Source organism: Phaeoacremonium minimum (genome assembly GCF_000392275.1).
Source record: "Phaeoacremonium minimum UCRPA7 unplaced genomic scaffold PA7_03_scaffold_310, whole genome shotgun sequence".
Lineage (NCBI taxonomy): Eukaryota > Fungi > Ascomycota > Sordariomycetes > Togniniales > Togniniaceae > Phaeoacremonium > Phaeoacremonium minimum.
In genome coordinates this window covers 3,617-29,398 of record NW_006921215.1, presented here as the reverse complement: position 1 = coordinate 29,398, position 25,782 = coordinate 3,617, and the positions used below count along the sequence as shown (strand labels likewise).

General features: G+C 50.9%; 7 protein-coding genes across 7 annotated transcripts; 4 read left to right on the top strand and 3 right to left on the bottom strand.

Moving 5' to 3' along the window:
• Nucleotides 1–318: 318 nt before the first annotated feature.
• On the top strand, nt 319–1,293 carry UCRPA7_4012 (putative rna polymerase ii mediator complex component med8 protein; the record flags this gene model as incomplete). The annotated part of the gene is made up of 2 exons (XM_007916574.1): nt 319–449; nt 522–1,293. 2 exons carry the CDS (start codon nt 319–321, stop codon nt 1,291–1,293), a joined length of 903 nt encoding a protein of 300 aa, XP_007914765.1.
• A 1,499-nt stretch (nt 1,294–2,792) lies between these two features.
• Nucleotides 2,793–3,485, top strand: UCRPA7_4011 (hypothetical protein; the record flags this gene model as incomplete). The annotated part of the gene is made up of 1 exon (XM_007916576.1): nt 2,793–3,485. One exon carries the CDS (start codon nt 2,793–2,795, stop codon nt 3,483–3,485), a length of 693 nt encoding a protein of 230 aa, XP_007914767.1.
• A 4,505-nt stretch (nt 3,486–7,990) lies between these two features.
• On the bottom strand, nt 7,991–9,127 carry UCRPA7_4010 (putative 3-oxo-5-alpha-steroid 4-dehydrogenase protein; the record flags this gene model as incomplete). Its single annotated transcript, XM_007916583.1, has 3 exons — nt 7,991–8,415; nt 8,473–8,955; nt 9,010–9,127. 3 exons carry the CDS (start codon nt 9,125–9,127, stop codon nt 7,991–7,993), a joined length of 1,026 nt encoding a protein of 341 aa, XP_007914774.1.
• Nucleotides 9,128–12,802: 3,675 nt separating this feature from the next.
• Nucleotides 12,803–13,810, bottom strand: UCRPA7_4009 (putative rnase p subunit p30 protein; the record flags this gene model as incomplete). The annotated part of the gene is made up of 1 exon (XM_007916566.1): nt 12,803–13,810. The coding sequence occupies one exon, from the start codon at nt 13,808–13,810 to the stop codon at nt 12,803–12,805; it is 1,008 nt and encodes a 335-aa protein (XP_007914757.1).
• Nucleotides 13,811–16,147: 2,337 nt separating this feature from the next.
• On the top strand, nt 16,148–17,282 carry UCRPA7_4008 (putative nucleoside-diphosphate-sugar epimerase protein; the record flags this gene model as incomplete). Its single annotated transcript, XM_007916569.1, has 3 exons — nt 16,148–16,170; nt 16,219–16,912; nt 16,971–17,282. 3 exons carry the CDS (start codon nt 16,148–16,150, stop codon nt 17,280–17,282), a joined length of 1,029 nt encoding a protein of 342 aa, XP_007914760.1.
• Nucleotides 17,283–17,527: 245 nt separating this feature from the next.
• On the bottom strand, nt 17,528–18,724 carry UCRPA7_4007 (putative mfs general substrate transporter protein; the record flags this gene model as incomplete). The annotated part of the gene is made up of 5 exons (XM_007916563.1): nt 17,528–17,667; nt 17,730–17,939; nt 17,992–18,126; nt 18,183–18,650; nt 18,706–18,724. 5 exons carry the CDS (start codon nt 18,722–18,724, stop codon nt 17,528–17,530), a joined length of 972 nt encoding a protein of 323 aa, XP_007914754.1.
• Nucleotides 18,725–24,667: 5,943 nt separating this feature from the next.
• UCRPA7_4006 (putative carboxylesterase-lipase family protein) lies at nt 24,668–25,378 on the top strand (the record flags this gene model as incomplete). The annotated part of the gene is made up of 2 exons (XM_007916577.1): nt 24,668–25,101; nt 25,156–25,378. 2 exons carry the CDS (start codon nt 24,668–24,670, stop codon nt 25,376–25,378), a joined length of 657 nt encoding a protein of 218 aa, XP_007914768.1.
• Between the last annotated feature and the right edge of the window lie 404 nt (nt 25,379–25,782).

Genomic DNA, 25,782 nt, shown 5'->3' with positions numbered 1-25,782 from the left:
GGAAAGCATGAATATGACAAGGAAAGTTCATTTTGATTTCTTACATTTTAAATTCTTGAGTAATGAATGTAAGGTCATAAGAGGTCAGACAGAACTGGAGTGCCATCGCCCCACACCGCAATCCTGAATGCTGTAAGGCAGTTAGAAGGATAGCTCGCCCTCCGACCCCACAGCTAAGAGCTCCCCATCATTTCCACACTTCGGAGGACTTCTGGAAACCTATCTCCACCACCCGCTGCCTTCACCAATTGAGCGCCAAGGAGCGCTTTCCCTATTGTTTCTTCGTGACAGAAGTCCCAAGGTCAATCTCCGCAAGCTATGGCGTCGCTCGATCTCAAACCAGAAGAGCTGAAGGCGCTCGAGGCGACGCGCAACCGGCTGCTGCAGCTCTCGAACAGCATCGCCAGTGTCAAGAATGACGTCTACAGCAACAACCCCTTGCCGAATCCGTATGTATTTTACTGATTAGATTCTATGTGCCCTGGAGGTCCCGTACAAATACTAACGTGTTACTTGCGTAGGGCTTCATTACAAGCCTCCTCTCACATCCTCCAGCAGAATCTCTCCTACCTCCTCGATGTCATGACCGAGCACAGCACGCTCTTCCAGCGAGTCGTTGTCCACCCCAGCACAAACTACCCCGGACGCACGGAGGAGAGCATTCTGTTGCAGCTGCTACGGAAGAAGCTCGAGCCGGACATTGAAGGGCTGGTGGAGAAGGGCCGCGAGACGGCAAGCGCAGCAGGCATCGACGGCAGCAGCTTCGTGTCGCGCGAGGCGGCCGAGGCAGAGCGGGGTCCCAAGCAGCGCTATCTCGACGACGATGACGAGGATGTCGAGGACGATTCAAGCGAGGACGAGGGCGCCGCGCAAGAGCCGCTTGGCCTCGGCGACGTCTGGGCGGATTCGCGGGAGTGGACTATGCAGCGGCTGGCAGAGTTTATTCGTGACGAGACAGAGGATCCGTACACGCGAGAGGAGAGGGAGATGGGCGTTGAGAATGTGCGCACAGGCCTGAAGCGCAACTTAGAGGAGGATAGCGACGAGGAAGAAGAGGACGAGGACGAGGAGGATGTCACCATGCTCGATGCGGCCCCTGTGGCGCCGAGCTCAGCACAGCGACCTGGTCAGCCTACAGGAGTCGGGACTGGGCCTCCGCATATGGTGCCGGGTGCGGAGCCGGAACGCATGCTGTGGTTCGCGGCGCGAGGAGACTCAAACATGCCGGCCTACGTGGAGCTAGAAAGCGCACGGCAAGCCAAAGCCGCCGCAGCGAACCGAGGCGGTCGATGACAACAGATAACTACGGATGCGGCCAACAAAGCTTATAATGCTGGCGTCTGGCCACGAGTCGCGATGCCAGTTCGGATCAACTCAAAGTCCACGCGGAACTCTGCCGGTTACGATCCTGCGAATGAAAGATATACGTTATCGTATGAAGCTCGCGGCCTCTCCGCTTGGGCATATAGAATTCATACGGCAATAGCGTCTCGTCACGCCACTTGTTCAAAGTCTATGGCCATAAACAATGGCCGCTTAGGTTATCCAGGAAGTCGATATAGACTTCAATAGCCAAGGAGCTTACAAGACGTCTGCTCACGCCAAGCTTACAGAAACCAAGTTGAAAACAAATGATATGACTTCACAAACGGCCCCTTTGTCTTCCCTCCAATATCACCGTCGAATGCCCAACCAGATACCTTTTTCCTAATTCAGGAATGGGTACGCGAAGATAGAAGGAACACTAATTACCTAGGTGATCAAGGCCAGCAATCCTTCAGCATGAAAGAAAGGTACCGTGCAGGGTAGATCGCTTCTCTTTGTGCGGGGACTAGGCCTCTCGAGTACTAAAGCCCGCAGCTGAATCTCCAATTGCGAGCCCTGAAGCCAATCGGCCGCAGGGTTGTCCAACCCCCGTACCCGGCGGATTGGCTCGTCAGTGGCAGGGCTGACGTTACAGGTCCGCAATCCGCGCCAAGTCCGCAAGTCCACATGTCAGCTTACACATGGCAAGGGGTCCGTACTTGGAGCAAGTAGAATTGCCAGTTGGCTTCTAATTAACGAAAAAGGTATCCTATCCGCTGCGGCGCAGTCTTTCAAGTGCAGTGAAAGTCTTTGTCTCTTCCAGGTCCTCGTAACGTGGCTTGTCAGATGTGATGCATGGCGCCCGGGGTGGGCAATACTGGGCTGGTAGGGTATATAGACTGTAAACTTCCCTCGTGTAAGATCATTGATAACTTCCCTGCTGTTTGATCATTTGTGTGTCGTCAATGCAATTATTCAGTTGAGGTCCTGTCGCTGTCTAGCAGACATCATTGCTGTTCCTCTTCATACTTGTTGACAGACAGACCCTTACGACACCCGTCGATATGGACCTGGACTACGGTGATAGCAACGTCATGCCTTGGGGGATGTATACTTGCAAGGAAAATCAGGACGAAGTCTCCCCAGACATAACGGCACTTGAACTGGAAGCATTAGAAGTCGCCTCCGAGACATCTGAATCGTCAGTTGATCGATCCGACTCTGCCTCAGTGACATCGACATCATCGGCAGAGTTGCACGATAGCGTAAACACCACCCAAGGAAATACAAAACAGAGGCTCAGAGCAACGTTCTTCGACTTGCCCTTGGAGATCCGTCGCGAGATATACAGCTGGGTGCACTTGGCAAGCCCTGTTCAACAAGGGCAGCTCGCGCCATGGTATCCCACGCCGACATACAGTGCCTACTTCTTGCAGGCCGTCATCCCGGGCTTGATAGTCACAAGGACGGCAGAAAGGCCGACGACTATGCACGTCATTCAAGGCAGTGAGGTGCCGACAGATAGAGATCCGCCAACGGAAGCTCGTCTGTTGTCGCCGTTCCGGCCGCTCTCCAGGGTCCCCACATCTCTGCTCAAGACCTGTAAACAGGTCTACGCGGAGGCGCGATGCATTCCCTTTCATGAGAACGAGTTTGTCTTCGTGAACTGGTTCTCATCGGGTCTCTCTGCCGCCCGGGCCTTCACAAAGGGCTTGCAACCCTGGCAACGGAGTAGTATGCGTTACGTGCGGCTCGAGCTGCAGGGCAGCGACTTAGCTGGTGACCGGCTCCGAGATTGGAGAGAAGTGTGCGAGTTCTGGGCAGATGGCCTCAAGGGGCTGCGGCTCAAGATTCTCGTTGATGGCAGGGTGTTCATCCCGCACTTTGGAGTTGGGTATATGGACGACGCGGACCAACTACTCGATGCGCAGGAGCTCATCGGCGACAACGATGAGTGGATTCAGGATGGCTTGAAGAGGTTAGTGGCGTTGAGACACCTGGAAATCGAGCTGGCGGAATCGCAATGGTCGAACGATCAGAAGGTTGAGTGGTGCAATGATCTGAGCAAGAAGCTCAATGCAGAACGCAAGGAGACGGACCAAGCAACGGTCTTGTGTGTTGAAAGGGCAACGAGAAAGGCGTACGAAGATGCCAAAGCTTCCGAGTTGTCGAAATATTGAACATATGAAGCACCAATCCCCAATCAGTCCACAGTCATGTTCCCACGGTAATTCAAAAGGCTAGCAGGCTTGGAAGGCCAACTGGAGACTCTTCGAAGGAACCAGGGAGATCTCTTGAGCACGAGTTGAAATCTTCCGACAATGAAAAGCTAAGATAAACAAACCTACAACTATATACGATTATGCATAAATAGACTCGAGTTCTAGGACGAATGAAATCTTAGGGCTGCAGTAGGGCTGCATGTTTAATCCATACCATTCTGCAAAGGGGTTATTTACAATGGCTCCCTTGTACGCAAATTGTGGACCTCGAAATTTGAACTGCTAATTACTACTGAAATAGAAACCCAGAATACTACCTAGGTATCTTACGAGTCGAATTTACCGGTTTTTCAGTAGAGCAACCTTGAAAAATACTGGAGAGGAACCAGGGCGAGCCGAGACGCAAGAGGAACTAATGGCGGCGGCGCTTCTTAGCGTCTACTCCTGTCTAGGACATGAGCCTCAAACCAAGACATTCACCGCGATTGTCTCACGGGGATGTCGACCATGTGGTAGACGAGTGCCAAGCATCCTTGCAAAGAACTGGGGCCTTGTTAAACAGTGTTTGATATGCAGTCTGCCGGGCCTCTCCCTTCTGCTCGCCCAAAAGTGGCGAGCCTTGCCTGTAGCCGCGTTTGCTGGCGTGTTGAGGAGCCAGTGGTTGGCATGCCCTTCGTCCATGGGCCTGCATCCACACTGGATCTCCATGCCAGCGGCCGGGAAGCTGCAAAGCCTTGCGTGGTGCCGTGGACCGTGGCGAGCGTGGGCTCCCACGGCTATGACACTGAGATTGCAAACATGGAAATTAATGACAAGTCTACCACTCTCAACATGGCGCGCTCTCCCTTTCCTCGCAGCGCAGGCATGTGGCATGCCTTGGGTACCTAGGTGGGAGGTGGGTAGGGCCCCGAGCACTTTACTCTGGTTAAATGGGTACCTACCTAGGTAGCTCTTTCCTACAACTCCAACTGTCATGCCTTCTCGCAGCTTTAAAGTTCAGGTAACGATATTCACAAGGGCCGAACTCCGAAAATATTGGGTAATATCTTTCTTGGCTGAGCGTTGGGTGGTATCTACTTGGATTATTCACCTCCTCGACAAACGAACTGGGCTCGCAGCCTCGGGCTCACAATCTAGCGCTGGGTCATCGATCCTAATGTGCTATCTACATCGCTCCTTAAGTCAGTCATAACACTCGAAGCCTACCTCTTGGCAAGCGAGATACTAACAGTCCAGTTGATCTAGGATAGGGTGGAGAGGCTAAATTGCCTTGACCCTCCGGGATTTGTTATGCTACCAAGGACCATGGCTGTTGTTCACCGACCCTCACGGATCGTCGCCGTGCTACGCGCCCTTCTTCCGAGCTTCGTCGCTGATCTGGTGTGGCCAGAAGAGAGGCCTGTTTGGAAAGTTCATCCAACCTCATATCTCGACGGGCTTCGAGGGATCGCATCTATCCTCGTCTTCTTCTGCCACTATACCGAGAACAACCACCCGTACTTAGTGCCTACCTATGGACTTAACAAAGACCAAACCTCCTCGTGGCTTCAACTTCCATTCCTTCGAATAATTTACTCCGGCCGACCTATGGTCCACATCTTCTTTGTAATATCTGGATTTGTGCTGTCATACAAGCCCATCAAGGCTATTCACTCGCAGGACCTAGACAAGTGTTATGAGATCCTTTCCTCGTCCACATTTCGGAGACCTTTTCGGCTATTTGGGCCATGCATCGTCTCGACTGCAATTATAGCGCTTCTGATGCAGGCCGGCTGGCTGGGCAAGCCATTGCCCATGTATGAACGGCTTGTCTCTTGGAGTGATGCACTATTCCACAACATTACTTGGCCGTGGGCTTGGGATCACGACCTTCGACCTCCGTACGACGTGCATCTCTGGACGATTCCCATTGAATTCGTACATTCATTACTTTTATTTCTTGTCATCCTTGTCTTTGCAAGAGTCCGACTTCTGATCCGACAGACAACGGTGGTGGTTCTGATGGTCTACTGCTTAGCATGTGGGAAGTGGGCGGCTTTCGAGTTCATATGTGGCATGTTCCTTGCTGAGGTCTTCATTCGAAGCTTTCCGGCTGCGAAGGTCTTCGAAGCGCTCGAGGGCGGCGGAGTGGCAAGTCGATGTATCAAAAACCATGTTCTCCATTGTACCCTTCACACTTCCATCATCGCAGCTGCGCTTTTCGTGGGTGGTTGGCCCAATCACGACGCGGACAAAACACCGGGGATCAGCTCACTGCTGGCAGCAACACCGAGCTCGTTTGTTGCTAAGGACAATACAACGGCTCAGCGGTTCTGGTTTGCCATTTCTGCCGCCTTAATGGTCTGGTCCGCTGGTGAGCTGCAAGCAATGCGCAGGTTTCTCAGCCAGCCTTTTGCGCAATATTGCGGCCGCATAAGCTATGCCGTTTATATCGTCCATGGGCCTGTATTGGATATTTTGCAGAGGCATGTCATTGGCGCCATAGCAAAACCGGCAAAGGGGGTCTATGGGGAGCCGGATTTCGCACCAGGAATTCCAGGTCACGGCGTCAAAGGTGTTTTTGGTGTTGAGAATGCGGTACAACGGACCATGAGCTGGCTCGTTGGCCTTATGTTCCTGATACCGATGGTTATCTGGGTTGCGGACTTGTTCTGGCGGTATGTGGATGCCCCAGTTGTTCGATTGGCAAAGAAGATAGAAATGGCCTGCTTGGACTAAGCGACTGCTATCACTGCGGTGTTTGGCGTTTATCTCCGTCCTCTCCAGGCTCAAAGTTGTCAGCTTCCGATGGTGATTTTACCTTGGCCGCTTTAGAGAGACTCCAGCGCACTATAGATATGGGCTGATCGAAGGGCTGGTGAGGTCTGACACTGTCTGGTGCTGACACATCATGCTTACGGCAACGTCATTGTACATAGTTTAGCGATGAAATAGACACGATAAGAGCATCAACCAATGTGAACAACGTAACACACGCGTCTTATGTCAGTTCTTACTACGTCCGGGCTGTTGCCTTGCATCCTGCAGCGGGGACGGCAACGGGATACTCTCTCACCGCTAAGAGTCTCTCCGAAAGGGATGATAATAAGTTATTTATTGCGCTCCCCGGATTGCTGGGGCTGCAAGCCACTCGGCGCACCGAGGTGGGGTTCGTAGATGCTGCTTACGGGCGGAACCTGCACTGGCGGGGTGAATAGCAGCCGTTCCTTGCTGAACTTGCTCCTCAGAACCTCTTAAAGTGTTACGCTATCACCTGACTACGCGATTCTAGGTGACTCACGTAACCAACCTTCCAAGCCTCCATCTGCACGTCGTCACGAAAGAAGCACATTTGCGATAACGGAGAAACTGCATTCACCGAGCGGCTTTAACTCTCCCGAGGCTCTCTTTAAGTGACTCCCCACGAGGCGGCAGAGCAATTTCTGTTGTACTTCACTTCAACTACCGTTTCTTCCATCTCTTTTGCGAATTGACCTGAGGCAGCACCTGCCACAACCCCTCACCTGGCTCTCGAATTGCCCAATTCGGGCCCTGTAGAACTGGACTACACACGCCCACATCATGGAGGCCAGATGCCAATGCGGCGCCGTCAGCTTCAAGACTCCTCACGTAAAGCCCCTGGCGCTCTATATCTGCCACTGCTCCGAATGTCGACGGCAGACGAGCTCTGCCTTTGGCACATCCGCCATATTTCCACGCTTCCAACTGCCAGAGACAGACCTACTGAGCTGTTATACGTAAGTCTTCCTGTCAACCGGGGCAATGCCCAAGTCAAGGTCTTAAGAAGACTGACATTCAGGCCACAGTCGTCCGACAGCGTCGGGACAGACACTCTACTGGTATGTTCAATTGCGTTTCGATAGCTTCAACCAAATCACTGACCGTGACATAGCTACTTTTGTAAGAATTGCGGCACGCGACTACTTCACACCACCCCAGTAAGTACACACTTATTTCTACCCCTAGTATAAGTCTAACTTCAGAACAGGGCAAAAACGTTGTTTCCGTAAAGGGTGGCTGCCTTGAAGGCTTAGATTGGAAAAAAGCCATCCACATCTGGACAAAGTCGGCCATGGTGCCCATCCCAGAGGGCTCCGAGTCCTACTCTGAAGAGTCCTGCACCACAGAATATGCTGAGTCACAGGAGACCCTAGACCAACCCACCGATCTCCGGGGCAGCGGCGGCAATCCGTCCTTGGAGCCAAAGATCCAAGGCATGTGTGAGTTGAGCTATCCGCCTCCTATCTAGACATGATGCTATTGATGTCGGGTCGACATATCACTGTTCTGATGGTTTGGTGCGGCGTCACCGGTGCGGGCTCTTGGGGGTGGTAAATGAATTCTATCATTAAGATCGGCGTCGTAGTGTCATGAGTCGTAAAAGTTAGAGTGAGTCATAGTGTACACGAGAGTAATGCTCAATTGAAAATATATCCAAAGCCCGGTCTACCGTCTTCTCATCCTCACGAGCTCTGTACTAGACCCTCCTCTCCGCTTCGCCTGTCGTCGGCTGGAGACGGCTTTCTCCTCCCGTCCTCGGAGGCGTGCTGCGCATTTGCGACGTCGGAGTGCTTGGCCGGGTCAAACACGTACATTGGGAGCTCTAGAAATACTGTTCGCTTCAGAAACGTCGGGAGCCTTTCGTAAATCTGCGGCGGGAAGGGGATGAGGATGCTGGTGCGGTTGAGATACCGCTGGTAGCCCTCCCAGTTACTGTTGTTCTCATAGCGCTTCTTGGCGCCAGGGCGCTCCTGAAGTGGCAGCCCCGACACAAACATGAGCAGAATGGTCAGGAAAGCCGGGCCCAGAATTGTGGCGTACAGAGCTTTGTAGGCCTGTCCCCGGACATGTCCATCGGCCGCCGGAGATACTGCAATCATGAAAATGGCTGAGAGACATATTAGTTGTGCAATGCTTTATGTGAGAGCGGAACGCTGTAACTTACAAAATTGGATGATGATCTCGCCAAAGTAGTTCGGGTGCCGCGACCATGCGAAGAAGCCCTTGTCGCAAATGGCGCTCTTGTCATTCCTCGACCGGAAGCGGTACTTCTGGACATCGCTGACGCTCTCCATGATGAAGCCGATTGCGAACAACACCACGCCGGCGATGTCGCGCCCCGTGCCAAAGTCTGGCTGCGGATAGCGCGTGACCGCTGGCGAATTGAGCACAGTGACGGGTAGAGAGACGGCCCAGACCCAGAGCATCTGGAAGACCCAGAAGCCCAGGAAGGGGAAGAACTTGTCGCGCTTGTCATCGAAGCGGTCATCTTTGCCGGTCTTGAGGATACGGAAGAGCAGGAAGCCCGACAGCCTTAAGCCCCAGGCCATGATGAACAGCGACGCGACCACCTGGCGCGCATGGTGGTGTCCGCTCAGAGCGAGGGTGAGAATGGCCAGGACGACGAAGTTGGTGCCGCCTGCGAAGTCTATGTGCTCGCGTTAGTGGGAACTACGCGGTCAAAGGAGCATAAAAGTCCAACCTGTTAATTTATCGAACTTGAAGGAAAAGGCTATCGCAAAGAATAGCAATTGATAGCCGACAGTGACCAGCAGCGTGATCGCCAGATAATAGTTATCTAGAACGTGTACAGTCGCCATATTGAATTGTAACGCTATGTTATTCTATCTTCACCGTGCGATGGTGATGACAACGTTCGCTAGTAAGGGCGGAATTGAATCAAAATTAAAAATGAAAAGAAAGAACATCAACGGCTGGCGTTGAGTCAATTGAAAGACTATTCCGAGAGAAAAAATGTATTATATCATAGATAGAGGCTGTGCTGACTGTTCTCTTGGAGCAGTGTCTCTCCAGGAGACTACTTGTCGATGATGGCAGAGAGTCCACATCGTCATCATCGAAGTTTACATGAGCGACCGATTGTCCGGCGGATTCGTGGCTGACCAAGAGCCGAACAGCCACAACGGATCCGGCACTTCACTTATTAACGGTCCAGCATAACGAGGCTTCTTTGGTACTGCACGACCTACTACTCATTCAGCCATGTTGAATGGTTACTGATTGATACTCTTCGAAAGTTGCATTCGCTTTCGGAGTTTTCGACGCTGCAAAAAAACAACAACCAAGTTGCGACCTTCACCGCTTATACGCCAACCACTCGAATCATCTCGAGTGATTCGATTTAAGCTTGTTTGCAGTCGGTGTTTCATATTGAGAGTGTGCGACTTTGGCGACCACCCTTCTCTGTCTTGGCTTCAACCCGGCCGACTGGGTCGTCACATTGCGGCCCACTGTCTCTTGAGCCTCTCAGCGCGTCCTGGAACATCGCGAATTACTTCAGTGCTACCTTTTTGCATCTGCTCCTTCTCATTTCACAATGAACCACGATGCCCTCGTCGACGTGGGAGCACCGCCACTTTTGTGCTTTGAGTGCCGGCGTCCACAGCGCGGGGTTGTTTCCTGTTCCTATTTTGAGCAGCAAAGGGCATAACGGCCGGTACCTGAGCCTAGAAACGAAACCCGGTGATGCGCAAACACACTCGAACCAAGATTTGTCGTGTGTGTACACCCCCGACTTCGCATGATTCTTCATCTGCTTTGCTCCCTTTTATCACGCCACTCCTCTTCGTGGCCCGTTGGATGACTGTCGCAGCTTGCCGTGGCTGGACTGGAAAGAGCCTGTCTGTGCTGGGAGGGCCTGTTTCGCTTAGCCCCCAAGAGCACCCTCCGACACTAGCTGTCAGGGGCCGGTCTCACAACCCCGTCCGTGCAACACGCCTTTTGCCTTTAAGCTTGGTTTTGATGTCGACTCGGGGTCGCACCCCCCTGCAAGAGGCTCATCGTGCATTGGTCTTCTCGATGCCTCGAAATCCACCGAGGGAGAGCTGCTGAGACCGCTGACAACGCTGTCAGTGGATAATGGGCCTGGGATGATGAGATCTCTTGCAGAAGCACAAGCCACTTGTTGCTCCCTTATGTAAACCTGCATCGTCGACTCTCCTGCCCAGAGTGCCCAGAGACCCCTGCCCAGATGGCCCAGGCCGGGTACCCTGCCCTGGCCGAAACTGAACTTGAGCCTCCTCGTCAACATCGTCGCGCATTCGCTCTAGGCTCTTCTCCATAATGCTACGGTTTGGCCTCCTCTCATTCGTCTTCTCCCCTTCTGTGGTTCCAGTTCCATCTCATCTTTCTTTCGCCGGCTCGACCTCCCTTTCTCTTCTCTTTCCCTTTCGATGATGCGTTGCTGAGAGTCCACTTCGAGAGCTCCATTCCTTTACCAGGGCAGCGTTGTTTCTAGTGGCCGTGCCAGCGGTGCGTTTTGAAGCTGGCGTCTAACCACCCTGTCTGTCACTGACCACCGTAGTCGTTCCTTTTCTTCCTTTTCTCTTTCTCAAAAGGTCTTGGCCGTCCAAACTTCGGGACTTTTCCCACTTCTCCGCCAGTTCTCCGTCTTCATGCGCGAGAATTGAACGGCCATTCTTCACTTTCGTTTACCGTATACGTTCATTCAAAGGGTTGATCCCAACATTGCGGTCTTGTTAATTTCGACGGCTGGTCTGTTGTGTCATTCTCTCCGAGCAGGACTGTTGAAGCACTTGTGGTGACCTAGAAGTCGTCGGGCTTCTTGTAGTACAGAATGAGGGCAATTCTACCGAGCCTGCTGCTTCTTGCCGGCTCTCTAACACCAGTGGCTCAGGTAGGTCATCTGGGTAGGGGGGTGATTTGGTCCGTGGCTAATTCTTCACAGGCTGCTGCATTCGATCTGCTCAGCAATCACTATGGGAGTCAGGTGAAGAGGGGGCTGCTCGACCAGATTCTGGGTTCATTGGGACAGGGAAACAGCAACAATGCCGATAACAGCGATAGTAACGGCAACAGAAATGGAAACGGCAGGAATCGAGATGGAGCGGAGACTGTTACCGAGACGAAGATACTTCGACAAACAATCACAGTTGGCGGCGGTGGTGTCGTAGGCGGATTGAATGCGACGGCTGCCGTGTCTACGGTGACAGTCACTAAGGAAGTAGCAGCAGCTGGAGGAGAGAACGCCGCGTATGTGCTTGAGTCTATACGAAGCACTTTATCTGCTAACACGGAGATAGACAACTACAGTTTCTCACGACCACCGTCTTCGAGAAGGGCAACGCGCCCACCACAACGATCACCGCCCTCGCCTCCACTGTGACCCAGACCGTCATGGTAACTATTCCGTGCGCAGCATCGCAAGCTGCCTCATCTGTGGCCGCCGTCTCCTCCGTGGCTTCATCGTCGGTTGCCTCTGAGGCTGCCTCGGCAGTAGCAAATCCAGCAGCTGGCGAGGCTGCTCCGTCTCCCAATGCGGACGGCAATGGAGTTGGTGTGACTACTGTCCCAGTGCCGACAGAGCTCATCAAGACCACTTCACTCGGAACAGTCTCAACGACATCAGTCGCAGTCGCAGCTTCATCCCAGGTAGTCGTGTCCGTGGCTCCGCCAGCCATTTCAACTCCAGCGGCGGCTTCGACTCTTGCCCAGCTTAGTTCACTTTCTTCCCTTAGCTCACTGAGCTCGTCAACAACACTTGCTGCGCTTGTGTCCACTCCACAGGCCGCTGCACCAGGTAAGCAGCTTCTCAGTCCCTCTCATTGGAGAAATGTTAACACTTCTCAGCCGCTGCGTCTACCACCACGAGCCTTCAACCTCTAGGTGGTGCTAGCACTCTCGAATCTTCTCTGAATCTTGGCGGTATTGGTGCATCGCCGACTCCTGCTGCCGCGGCAGCTACTCAAGCCGCTGGTGCCCTGGCCCCGGCCGACCCTGGTGTTACTCCTGCCGCCAGTGTGGCCAACGCTGCCGCTCAGCCAAGTATTGATGTCAGTGGCCTAACCTTGAACAGCGTTTTAACCCTGGGCAACTTGTTGCAGCAGACGGTTCAGAGCGTGTAAAGGGGCAAGAAAGAAACAAGAACAAAAAAAGTCCAATAATAAATGTCCTGATGGAATACCCTATCAGTCTCTGATATCATCATGGACGCGGCGTCTTTAAAAGGTGTTAATGTATTTGGCAAGAAAGCGATCCACTCAAAGCTCCCCTTTTCGTCTTGAATGTATGGAGCAAGCTTGATTGGTTCCTATATCTACGCCTTGTAAATAATTTCAGTTCTAGAGGATGTCAGGGGACGAAGATAAACCAAAGAGCCAGTCTCGATGTTGTAAATAGACGCATTTAGTAAAACAGGCTTTTCCATTGCCATTTTGATTCCGGGTATCATGACTCTAGTACATTGCGCCGAAGCCAGCCGACTCTAAACTTCCATATAGCAGCAACATGCTGCTCTACGATTGACTTGCAGCGTTCATGCTTGCAATTCTCATCTTCTTGGCTTGCCTCTTACTCATTGTCTGCTGAGGGCTCTTGCCCGTATCATCCCCGCCGTCCGCCTTGTCTTTTCGTTTACTGCCAATCACCGGCACTTGATTCTTGTCCGCACCTGACACCTTGTCCTTTCGTGTTGTGTCTTTTCCCTCGCCAGCATTCCCCTCGTCTGTCCGTTCTCCGCTAGTATCGTTTGCGTCTTTCCCAGGGGTCTCCACAATGTCAATCACGCCCCGGAACCCGCGCCGCTTGATGCCCTCGTTCACAACCACGCCTCGCGGATTGACGCCGAGCGCCTCGGTGCCCCGCTCCGTAGCCAGCCCCCACACGGCCATGAGGTTGATCACGTCGGCGGGGGCGCGCACGCTCAGCGGGGCCCTGGCCTCGGAGCTGACGACCAGGCCGCGGCCCTTGCTCGCGCGGACGAGCGAGATGGTGTTGGCGATGAAGTTTGCGCGGGCGCGGGCGTCGCCGGTCAGCGCCTGCGCGTAGCAGATCTCGAAGCGCACGCCGCGGTTGACGGCGGCCATGACGGGCTTGGGGCGGAAGTGGAAGGGGAAGAAGGCCGTTAGGTCGAGGCTGATGAGGCTCGCCTCCGTGATGGACGTGCACGCCGCCTGGAAGCCCTTCTCGGTTGTGGGACGTACGGCGAGGATGTCGTAGGCGGCGGCGAGCGCGGGCAATCGGTGATTGGTGGCTGGATCGGCGACAAGGACTGTGACGCGCCGGAGAGTCGCGGGCAGGCTACTTGAGGGTGACGGGGTGTTGGACGACTGAGGTTGTGGGTGGGATTTGGGGGGAGGCGTGAGCTGGGGGATTGAATTGACGATCTGGCTGGGAATAGGGGCTCCGATCGTGTGGTTGATTGCGACAACATCGTAGCCGAGCGAGGAGCTGAAGCGTAATATTTTCTCGAGGTCAGCTATCTTGGTCGAAGGCGACCAGGAGATGTTGAGATCGTAGAGCATTGTTACGGCTGGCAGAGGGTCACCTCCTCGTCGCTAAGACAGGTCGAACAACGCGAGCCTTGGGCAATGTACTCATGACCAAAAGCCCACAGCCGATCTGGAGTTGTGTATATATGCCACGCTTTGGTGTGAGGTTGTTGTTACAGAGCTTCAAAAACTCGATCAAGAAGCCTAAAAGTTGACTACAGCTCCAATGTGGGGTTGGCTACCGATGAAACGCTAACTAACGCCCCATTGAGATGGCTAGCATACAGCATTCCCTGCACGGTTCTTGGCACTAAAGTTTAGTGGCGTTGCGGGCTGCCCAGCATTGCACAGCCTCGCTATGACACGCAATTCGGCCAAGAGGCCGATCATTCATTGCATTCAATGTCGCCGCTCGCCAAGTGACATCAACGTTTCCTCTCCAGTCGCAAACACCGCACACTCGATCCGCGACCGAACAACGCTGCATCCTACACCATCGCCCGACGATCTCGCTCCAAACCATGACCGTCTGCTCCCAATAGTGTTGAGTCCAGAACGTGAAGGTACGACAGCGATCATCTCATCGTCATGTGTCTTATTTTCACCTGCGGCGAGCACACCTTCCGGAAGGAGGTCGAGGGATATGAAGGCGTCGTCTGTCGCTGCCAAAACTGTGGCAACTACAGCGGCCATGTCATCAAAAGCCATCCGTGGTTCACTTTTTGCTTTGTCGTAAGTGCTCTTCGCGTGATGCTATCTATTGCTCTGCTAATTATCCCTAAACAGCCTGTACTCCCGCTCTCCTTCCACGGATACGAGGACATTCAATGCCACATTTGCAACTTTCCACAACCTCTAGAACACCGGCCGGATGTCCAGGCGATGAAAGGCGGGGGAGGAGGAGTACCGTTACAACATCAAGGCCCGCCACAGGGCTGGCAAGGACAGGGCCATGGTCCCGGCAATAACGAACCGATGAGATATGGTTAATCATGAATATTATACAGCGCATACACAGAAGGGCCGACATTATGCTCTTCAGGATTGTACGCGCATAATGGGAAGAATTGAGATGTAATACCGGGGAGAATTTTCGACTATCTCGATGTTTGCGACGGTGGCATATCTTGCAAGGAATTTCACTCTGACTCAGTACGGAGCAGGTTCAATCACGATGCGAAGTGATGGAGGAAGGGGATATTAGTTGCACACAGCCACATAAGACAATGGGGCAGGACAGGACAGGTGCGGCTCAGGTGCTATGTTGGGACATCATGATGCATCGCAGCAGAGTGAGCAAATTCTTGAGTCTGCAAAGTTTATATAGGGCCATAAGTTCATAAGGCGTATTTGCAAGTACATACAACTCAATTCGATTGAATGTAATGAATGCTAATGCTGCGTTCGAGATCCTAGATCCCTGAGACTTTCAAGGAAATGCATTCAAGCTCGTATATTCGCTTTCATTTTAGGCTTATTGCACGATATGGTCCACTCTGACTTCAACTATACAAGTCTTCAGAACGAATTGTAAATAACAACTATACCTCGCTGTAGTAGTTGCGGTCTAAGATATCATTTAGCTCTGAGATCGTGGAGTGAGCTCATCTATGGAACTAAGTTATCATCTTCGAGCAGACACTTGGTCCGTCTCTAAAATCTTGCAACATGTCGTCTTGAGGTTGGCTTCCTCACTCTAAAGAGTACAAACCGCTCTGAAGCCACCAATCCTGAGTTCCTATTTTTCTCGTACTATATTGATTTCTCGCATCGTTGATACGAGCGATTGTGCAATTTGTCTTCGCGATGAGAGGACGATGGCATATCAGTCACCACTCCCAGGTACCGGCTATCTCTCGACAAGCTTTACACATTCAATGTCTGCAGTCGGGGTGACACAGAAACTAGACATGCAGCTGTTGAATGCGGCTAACTAAGCTCTTTGTCAAAAGCTTGGGGCTGGCTGGTCCTGCAGACAGCTGACTCACGTCCACCTCTCTCATAAGTTAAATTATGAGACAAATCAGCCGAGTGGTAATAAGTACTAAAGTTGAACAGCTTGAGATCCATGGCACTCGGTCAAGTCTTTTTTCACAGCACATTCTCAGTCTAACACGGAGGCTTGGCAATTTATCCATCTTTTGTGGACCAACGTTGCTTTACTTGTGATTCTATTAGAACGGTGCAATTGTCTGCCGATTTTACATAATCAAAGTCGCCGGATAACCTACGTTACTTGCCAGCAATCAGTTTAGGGTAAGGCGCCAAATCGAGTGTATCATACATCTTCTATACATGCTGAGAAACATCAAATCCATAACTTTAGACAAATCAACTCCTCAAAAATACCACATAAAACTATAAAAAATCATGTCTCCGACCAAATTGTTTATGTGAGCATTCCCGCTGATCAGATACGCTATTTTACTGACACGAACCAGTACTGGAGCCACTGGCTACATTGGGGGAAGCGTACTAAACGGCATTCAAGCCGCTTATCCTGAGCTAGAAATCACAGCTCTTCTCAGAAACCCTAATGATTCATTCAAGGCGAGTCATCCTGGCGTGAAAGTCGTCAAGGGAACTTTCGACGACTATGATGTCATTGAGAAGGCTGCTGAAGCAGCCGGCATTGTTCTTCATGCTGGCAATACCGACCACATGGAAAGCGTCAAGGCAATTCTTTCGGGATTATCCAAGAGAACGAAACAGAGCTTATTGCTCCATCTCACCGGAACAGCTTGCATCTCAGATGTGAATGAAGAGGGTTGGGCAGGGAAGTTCAACCCTCGCGTTTGGAACGATATCGATGACATTGATGAAATCTATAACATTCCCGAGACTGTGATCCACCGAGATGTCGACAAGCTCATCACTGATGCAAATAACGATTTGTTGAAAACCATCAGCATCTGCCCACCAGATATCTACGGGCAGAAGAAAGGGGGCGGAACAACAGGCACATATCTGGTGCCTGAGTATGTGAAGGCAATTATTGACCTGAAACAGGCTTTCTATCTTGATAAGGGCGAGAATGTACGTGGAGTCACACATATTGATGATGTCGTGAGCCTTTTTGTTCTCATTCTGGGTAAATATCTCCAAGGTGGCGAGGGCCTTGATTACGGAAAAGAGGTATGAGTTAGACCTTAAGTATCGCCGGAACTGAAAACAGCTGACAACCGAATTATAGGGCTTCTATTTTGCTGCTGCAGATGGCGTCAAGTGGAGAGATGCTGCAGAGGCCATTGCGAAGATTGGCCACGAGCAAGGCTGGCTCCCGGAAGAGGCGCAAGCTGTTTCCCTGAGCCTAGACCAGGTCACGAGCTTGCAGTTCAAGCATCCCCTATTTACCCCAGCATTCATTCTTTATATATGGTGCTCCAATAGTAGGGCAGAGTCTGCACGCGCAAAGAAACTGGGTTGGCAGCCCAAAGGGCCAAGTTTCTGGGAGGCTCTTCCAGAAGACTGCAAGGTTGCGGCTAAGCAGTACGGCAAGGTTTAGAAATAAGTTCTCTATGTGCTTGACCATAGCCAAGTTCTTTATTCGATCCAATGATTCCAATCATGAAGTACAGCATTTTGATCAACTAAAGTCCATCTTTACAGGTCTTCAGTTGGTAATTCCCTTAAGTGAGCATGGCGATAAGAAATCCCAGCCGCCTAGCCTTGAATCCTTCCTTTTGAAATCCTTGAAATTAATGTATTATGCGATGTAAACACATCCGGTGCCCATGCCTCGTTTTTATATTAGTAGCTGTATCTGAAATGAACATTCTCCACATCGGTCATGTCTGATTCAGCATTGAGGCTGCCTTGATGCAGGGATTCCTCAGGCGTCATGCCCATGGCAGCGACGAGGCGATCGCGGCGAGCATTCTGCCAGACATCTTGAATGAAAAGTTAGTATACTGCCTAAATAGACTTAGACTTGACAGTCAGGATGACTTACAGTAGTATCTCCATGCAACCATGACTACAAACTCGAGGCCGTACATGGTAGAACAGACAATGATAGCCGGAATGTAGCGAGGAGCATCTTGGGCTCGGAAAACCTGGGCTCCAATGCAGTTGCCAGTGCAGTATGCGATAAATAGTACCGTTCCGGTAACAGACTTCTTCGTTCGGCCGGCGATATTGGAAGGGACCAAGGTCCAAATAACTTTGCACTCGTGTTAGCATAGTCGCATACAGTTACTGTCGAAGGTACTTACGAGGACCGGCAACGTTGCCGATGATAGTGATGAAGTAGCAGCCCCATCGGGTCCAAAGCATCCCGTCATGGGGAAGGAGAGCCAGGGCGAGCATGCCAGCGAAAGCAGGGATAACCGAGAACATCATGATATAAACTAAAAGATGTTAAGATCAGCGCGGAGCTGTAATGAAAGTGGCAGGAACAACGTACATCGAAGACCAGGCTTCTTCAGTGTGATATAACCGGCAACGAGGAACCAAACGATGGACAGAAGCTGCTGAGGAATCTTGCCCTTGACGATGGTGTCGAGCGCAGTGAATCCGAATGAGACATACACAAGGTTGCCAAAGGATGTAGTACCACCGTTGGGGATGGAGTTGATGATGACAAGGAAGAAGAGGAAGTAGGTTTGGGGGTCGCGGAATGTGGTGGCGACCTGATCCCACTTCCATGGGCGCTTCTCAATATCAGATCCCGTTTGACTCTTGACCACACGCGCCTGCGCAATTCGCTTTTCTTCAGCGGTCAACCACCTGGCCTCTCGGGGAGTTCCGAACACGAAGTAGGTGATGACGGAGAGAACAATGGTAAGGGATCCAAGGAAGAGAGAAATGCCTTTCCACGGAGCCAAGCCGTCAGGGTGGTTCTTAGCCCTTGTGCCAATTCCGTAGTTGATGACTGTCAAATTCATTAGGCCTTATGGATTACCTGTTACGTTTCAACCTGGACTTACGACTAGTTAGGACATCCATCCCAGCATTGGCAGTCCCCCAAATAACAGAACGATGAGCATGTTCCTGTGTGGTGTACCATGACGAAGTGATAATGATTAGTGCAGGGTAAGTCGTACACTCGGCAGCTCCTTGGAGGAACCTTAACACCATCAATCCAGCGAAGTTCTTGGCGGCGGCGATGCACAGAACGAGAACACCTACATCACGTTGTTAGCATTGCCACTTTATTCACTAAAAGGAAAGCCTTACCCCAGATGAACATGCACACAGCAATGGTCGGCCCAACGCTAACACGTTGAAGGATATAGTTGCCTGGTGCTTCAGAAACGAGGAAAGCGATGTAGAATATAGAGGTGAGCCCTGAATAATAAAGGTGTGAGCCAAGACACAGTTGTTTCAAGTCTTTGCCAACTAACAAGAGAATTGTTGCCCGACTAGATGGGTGTCCTCTCTAAGACCAAAAGTGGCCTGGGTAGAGACGGCAACTTTGTCCGCATATTGGGTTCCTGAGCAAATCTAGGTAGAACGCTGCTTAGTCTCGCGAAGTTTCCGAAAAGTTGAATCAATAACTCACCCACATAAGCGGGAGCAAAATGAAATCCGCCTTGCGCAGAACTCGCTTATACTGTTCAGCTGTAAACTCTTCCTCAGCAGCGTGGACAATATCGATAGCAACATCAGCGATTTTGCCATCGTTAATGGAGGCCGTGGCGTGGGACTTCACGGGCTGCATCGGGACGGGCTCGTCGCCCGTCGCAGTCTTGATCTCGTTCGACATGGCAAATAACGAGGAAAGATAGGCTCCCAAGAACGATTCAAGCTTTTACTTGGCAGGAGCCTCAATTCTGGGCAAATTCTCGGCACAGGCTTGGGTTGGTGGATTGAATATATGTATTTTGCGCCGGTCGCCGCCCGGTGTGATCCAGTAGGGAAAGACTGACAGCTTACCCATTGCTCTCACCTTATCTATGCTAGGTCGCTCTAGACGCGAAACCGGTCCCCCAAGTGTCATTTTACACCGTTTCTTGAGTAAGTCGATCTTCCCTTATCTTTTAAATCCGGCACTATGGAGCCGCCGATCGGCCCATTTCGCGGTCGGAGCCCGGCCCGGCCCACTTGAATATTTGCAAGTCTTTTGAGTCACAAACTATGCACAGTAGCCATATCAAGGACGCGTATCTAGATCCTTCAAAAGCCAGAAAATCTTATCTTGGCTTGGTTCTAAGTCCGGGGCAAACTCACTGCACGATTCACAATTGAACTAAGCATCAGAATGGCTACCAATGGCTGCACGACCGGGGTGGAAGATGGCCTCCCCCTGGCCATCGACCTATCCCACCATCTCAATGCCAAGTCTAAGGCTCGACACCCAAGCCCGCTTAAGGACATTATCAAGTTCATGGCATATGATGGCATGATCAGTTTAGCTGGAGGTAGGAAAGCGTTTTGGTAATTGATAGCATTAATATCGCTGACGGTACAATTCGCTAGGCCTTCCACATCCCTCACTCTTTCCTATCAAAGAGTCTGGGTATACTATTCTGAATCCGCTGTCATCTGCCTCAGAAATAAGGGGTCTGGATACACAGAAGCTTCTCCTCAATAACGACCCGTCATGCGTCCCTTCTCTTGATAAATTTTTACAATATGGTTAGTAATCCAATTTCGCATAAGCTAGAAAGCTTCTGACGACGACCAGGCACTTGCGAAGGCAACGCCAGTTTTCGCCAATGGGCTCTTCAATTCACACGAAAAGTGCACACACCTGCCTACGATAACTTCCAGGTTCTCTTACACCCAGGCAACACCAACGCGTGGAGCAAGGTTGTCGGGCTTTTGGTAGAAGAGGGGGATTACATTCTTTGCGAGAACTTCACATACCCATCGTCACAAGCTCTTTGGATTCCTCAAGGGAACTTCGGTGCTCCTATCGCATTAGATGGTCAAGGCATCAGGGATGATTCGCTTGATGAAACGCTATCCAACTGGGAGTCGACACACCCTGGCGTAAAGAAACCCCATGTTCTTTATCTTGTCAGTGTCGGCTCCAATCCGACAGGTGTCACGATGGGCTATGAGCGACGACAAAATGTTTATAATATCTGCGTCAAGCATGGTGAGTGATGGTACTTTTAATATCTGGCCCTTATTTTGCTAATGCATCGTAGACGTCATCATCGTTGAAGATGACCCCTACTTCTTTATCCAGTACCCGGACTACGAAATCGGCTCGAAACCAGACCACAACCTACTTCCAAATGAACAATTCCTCAAGTCTCTAGCGCCATCACTCCTCCAATTCGACTACCAAGGTCGAGTTATTCGTCTTGAATCTTTTAGCAAGACAATTGCACCAGGCCTCAGACTGGGGTATTTTATTGCCAACCCCATATTCTCGGAGCGACTCCTCCGAGCTACGGAGGTTGAAACTCAAGATCCATCTGGAATATCACAATCGTTAGTTCTGTCACTACTACAGTCTTGGACAGACGATGGCTACATCACATGGCTTCAAAGACTTCGTATTGAGTACCACATCAGACGAGATTGGCTCATTGATGCATTCGCGAAGCATTTCACGCTTACTCCAGCTGAGAAGTTCATTGGCCTGAAAGGAGATGGTCTTGTGGCTTCTCTAAGTCATCGGGACGGATCGGGGTCTACGCCAATATTCAACTTTGTCCCGCCAACTGGCGGGATGTTCATTTGGACTAAGTTTCATCTTGCTCAAAATCCTAGATACAAGGAGATCGAATCAGACAAGAGCGTGACTGATCCTGGACAAAAGTTTGCTGATGAGCTATGGACTCAATTTGCTGAGGCTTTGGTGGGTTTCTTCTTCACACTTTGATTTCATCCTAGGTTCGGCGAAGATCTTATCAATGATACGGCCTACTGACCTTATTTTTTTTTTCAGGTTCTTCTAACACCAGGATCCTATTACTATCCATGGCAGGGCGGTGAGGAAAATCCCGCTAAAATAAGGATAGTCGATCCCGCAACAACTTACTTCAGATTTTCTTTTGCAATGGTAACGGTAAGCCAATCGACGTCCCCATGTATTTCCTTGAATACCTCGTACTAAATTTGGTAACAGCAACAAGAAATGGAGCAAGGTATTGAGCGGTTCGCTGCGGTAGTGCGCAAATCATGGGAGTTATAACAAGAGCCCGCTGAACGGGATTATATTGCTCATGGCGAATAATCAGTACACTGTAGACAGGGCTTAGGAATGTGATATGACATGGTAAAGGCATAGCCATATGGGGCTCTTAGATCAAATGGAACTTGGAAAAGTACTTTGTATTACTATACCCCAGCGCCCTCCCTGAGAAATTTCAAAATCTGTCCTTTGATTTCTGTGAGATCTTCTAGTGGCGGAATAGGCTCCTGCTTATATTCCTCCCCACGAGCCATTACGAATCTCGGACTCCAAAAGGCATGTAGATCATCAAGAGGATTGCCAGCAAATGCGGCCATATCAGCAGCAAATCCTTTGGCAAGCCTTCCTGTGACTCCTTGTAGGCGACAAACCTCTGCCGCCTTCTCAGTAGCTGCGGCGATAATCTCTCTATTGCTGAATCCTGCATCAGCCATGGCGAAGAGCCCATCAGCATAGCGCTCAAAATGACAGTGACCAATGCCTGAATCCGTTCCAACAACTACCTTGATTCCGGCTTTACGCATCGATGCAAGATTGCCAATAACGGCTTCCCTGGCATCCCACGGGCAGAAATAATTGTCATGGGTACAGGCAGTATTCATCTTATCTATTGTTAGCGGACAACCAACTACTACAGCAGGTTAAAAGGAGATAACCTACAGTAGGACACACGGCCACACCATACTCAACCATCTGCTTGGCAATTTTATCATCAAACTTTGTCTTACGGTTTTTGGCCAACCAGGAGCAGTGCTCAATGCAGTCAAACTTTGCGTTCACTGCTCGCTCGATTCCCTCAGTCCCGACAGCGTGCGTGGTAATGGGCATGTCATTTTTATGAGCCTCGTCAGCCATCGCATCCATCTCTTCTTGTGAGTAGCGTGCCTCCCAAACTTGCGTTCCCGCTGTCAGGAAGCCACCCGTGGCCATTGCTTTGATGAGATCAGCGCCTTCCGCTTTACGTCGTCTTACCTCCTGACGACAACCGTCTACTCCGGAACACTCGCCGCCCATTGAGCAAGCATGTCCTCCTGGCACCGTCAGGGGCGCATGTGCGCATTGCAGTCGAGGCCCAGGTATTTCATGCTTGGCAATTTTCTCCCGTATTGCAACGCCAGTGGTGCCACGAGAGCCGAGATCACGAGCCGTAGTGACGCCGGCATCAAGGAGCTTCTTGGCATGCTTGGCCATGAGTGGAAGCAGTTCCTCATCAGTCCGGGTGATCTGCGTCGAGCTCAGCCCGGTGGGGTCCAGCTGCAAGTGGACCTGTGATATCTCTCATTAGCCTGGCTTTTCCATGTGTGAACCCTGTCTGGTTAGGCAATTCGGGGGTTCCCACGTGGCAATCAAAGAGTCCGGGCATTAGGGTTACATCTCCAAGATCTTGTACAGGTATGTCTGCGAGACTGCCCTTGATCTCGGACCAGGTGCCGACGCTGGTGATAGTCTCTCCGTCTACAACCACAACGCCATTCTCTAACAGCTTCGCAGAACTGCTTGTTAGGAGGCGCGCGGCTCTGATTGCTTGAACCATCTTGGATATCTGGGAGAATTTCTTTTGATGTAAATAGGATATTCACAGCTCATCAAAATGTAAGCTTCCACCCATTTGCACTATGTCTACTTTATCCTCGTGGCTTATCCACTTTTCGGCGACTACCGAATTCCAGCTCTCTGGATCGGCTCGGATCTCGGATGCTCCAGAAATTATTAGTTTTCCACTCGACATTCGACCTTGCATTCTTAGCCACACACAGACTCCCGGTCACCGTACTATCCATCTTGCGACTAGCGCGCGCCGCTCTCGCATAACACAATTAAAGATGGGAAACACTCTCTCAGCGTACAAAGAGACTGAGTATGTGCTCGATCTCGGTGAAAGAGGGAAGGTGAAGGGAATTCAATACGACGATAAGGCACGACGATATGCTGGGATTCCTTACAGCCTCCCGCCTACGGATGAGTACCGATGGAAGAAACCTCGCGAGCTCCCCGAAAACTGGGCCTTATCTGATCAGGATGGAGGCCCTTTTGACGCTACCCGATTCCGCCCGCCTTGCCCACAGTCGGTCTTTAGTTCTGGTGCCGAGAAGGACCTAGTGGATGATGAACAATACACTGAGGACTGCCTCGTTCTCAATATTTGGACTCCGGTCGAGCATCCGGGAGAGACCAAGAAATGGCCCGTTTTCATCTGGCTACACGGGGGATGGTTCCAAATGGGAACGCCTTCTCAAGAAGAGGGTATGAGTCCAGTTGAGAAGATATCAACTGGTAAGCTCGATGCCATTGTCGTGGTCGTTGGTTACCGTCTAAATGTGTTTGGGTTTCTTGCTTGCGAGGAATTGAAGCGGGAAAGCAACGGCGAATCAGCTGGCAACTTCGGCCTCTGGGATCAGCGATTGGCACTAAAATGGGTGAAAAACAGCATTCACAAGTTCAATGGAGATGCTGGAAATATTACCCTGGCAGGTCGGAGTGCCGGGTCGTATGGAGTACATGCACAGCTGATGTATGACTTCCGCCAGCCCAAGACACTCAGCGAAGGACAGGAACAGCTGTTCCATCGGATCTTCATGTGCTCAAACGCTATCCCAGCCCAACCACGCCCTCTTGCAGAAGCTCAACCTCAATTTGACGAATTATGTACATACTTCGGTATTCCCTCGACTGCGTCCGGTCCTGAAAAGCTGTCTCGCCTTCGACAGTTGAAATATCAAGACCTCGTTAAATCCCTAAGCCACCTCACGCGCCATACCTTCCGTCCCATAACCGACGATTTATTCATTAAGCCCGGGATGATGGAGTATCAGCGTAGTCAGGAGTTTGCGAACGAGTTTCGTCAGAGAGATCTTCGACTTCTAATCGGTGAGGTTCTAAACGAAGAAACATTATACGCTACTTACAATGCTCCTGATGGTGGACTCGAGTCTCTGAAGATCGAAGTGGCGAATTATTATGGCGATAGCACAGCAGACAGGATCTTGAAAAACTACTCTCTTCCGGGACCAGACGCCGTCGACCAGGCTTGGAAAGATTTATTCGGCCGCATCATTTCAGACGGCCAAGTTCGAGCGCCGTCAAGGGCTCTGGTCAAGACTCTGATTGATCATGGCACTCCCCTGGACAAGATATGGCGGTACCAGATTGCTTACCGCTTGTCCTTCATTACTGAGAAGATCGCGCCGAAGTCTTTTGGCGTAGCTCATGCAATGGATAAGCCCTTCTGGAAGTGTGTAGACAAGACCTTACTGTTACCGAGGAAGAACTGACATGAATGACTTAGCTTTTCCATACTCCACGGACCGACGCCAAAAGAGCGCACGCTCATGGACGAATGGATCGAGATCCTTGTGGCTTTTGTGAAAGACGATAAAAATTACGTATTTGGCACAAAATCGGCTGCCGAAATGAAGGTGGCAACATCAGATGCAGCAATCGAAATCGAGTTTGACGAGAAATTTGAGAAGCTGGCTACGCTGGGAGATGTGTTCGCTGGAAAAGCGTAGTTTGGCTGTGAGAAAATGAGAAGTGATTGGCCAACGTCTTGACTTGACTTGGCGTAGGATAGCTGGTGTTTGCTTATGTATGATATTCATGCTTACAAATGTTAGCAAGTCATAAACAAACCACAATTGTGACTCTTGAAACTACTCACGCGGGATCATAGTAGTTATCTTTCTAGCTAATACAACTACATAACTAAGAAGTGATTTGCAAAAGGATCTGTTACGGAAGATTATGAGGAACTTGTGGACTTGTCCGTGCGATACTTGAAGAGCAGAGAGATCGCAACAGACAAGTGAGCATCGATATCAGTTCGTAGCAACCATTAAAAGGGCACAGATGTTATAGAACCAACGTTGGATAAGCCGAAACCCCGTACCTTTGATGCTTTTACTCAACTTATGTT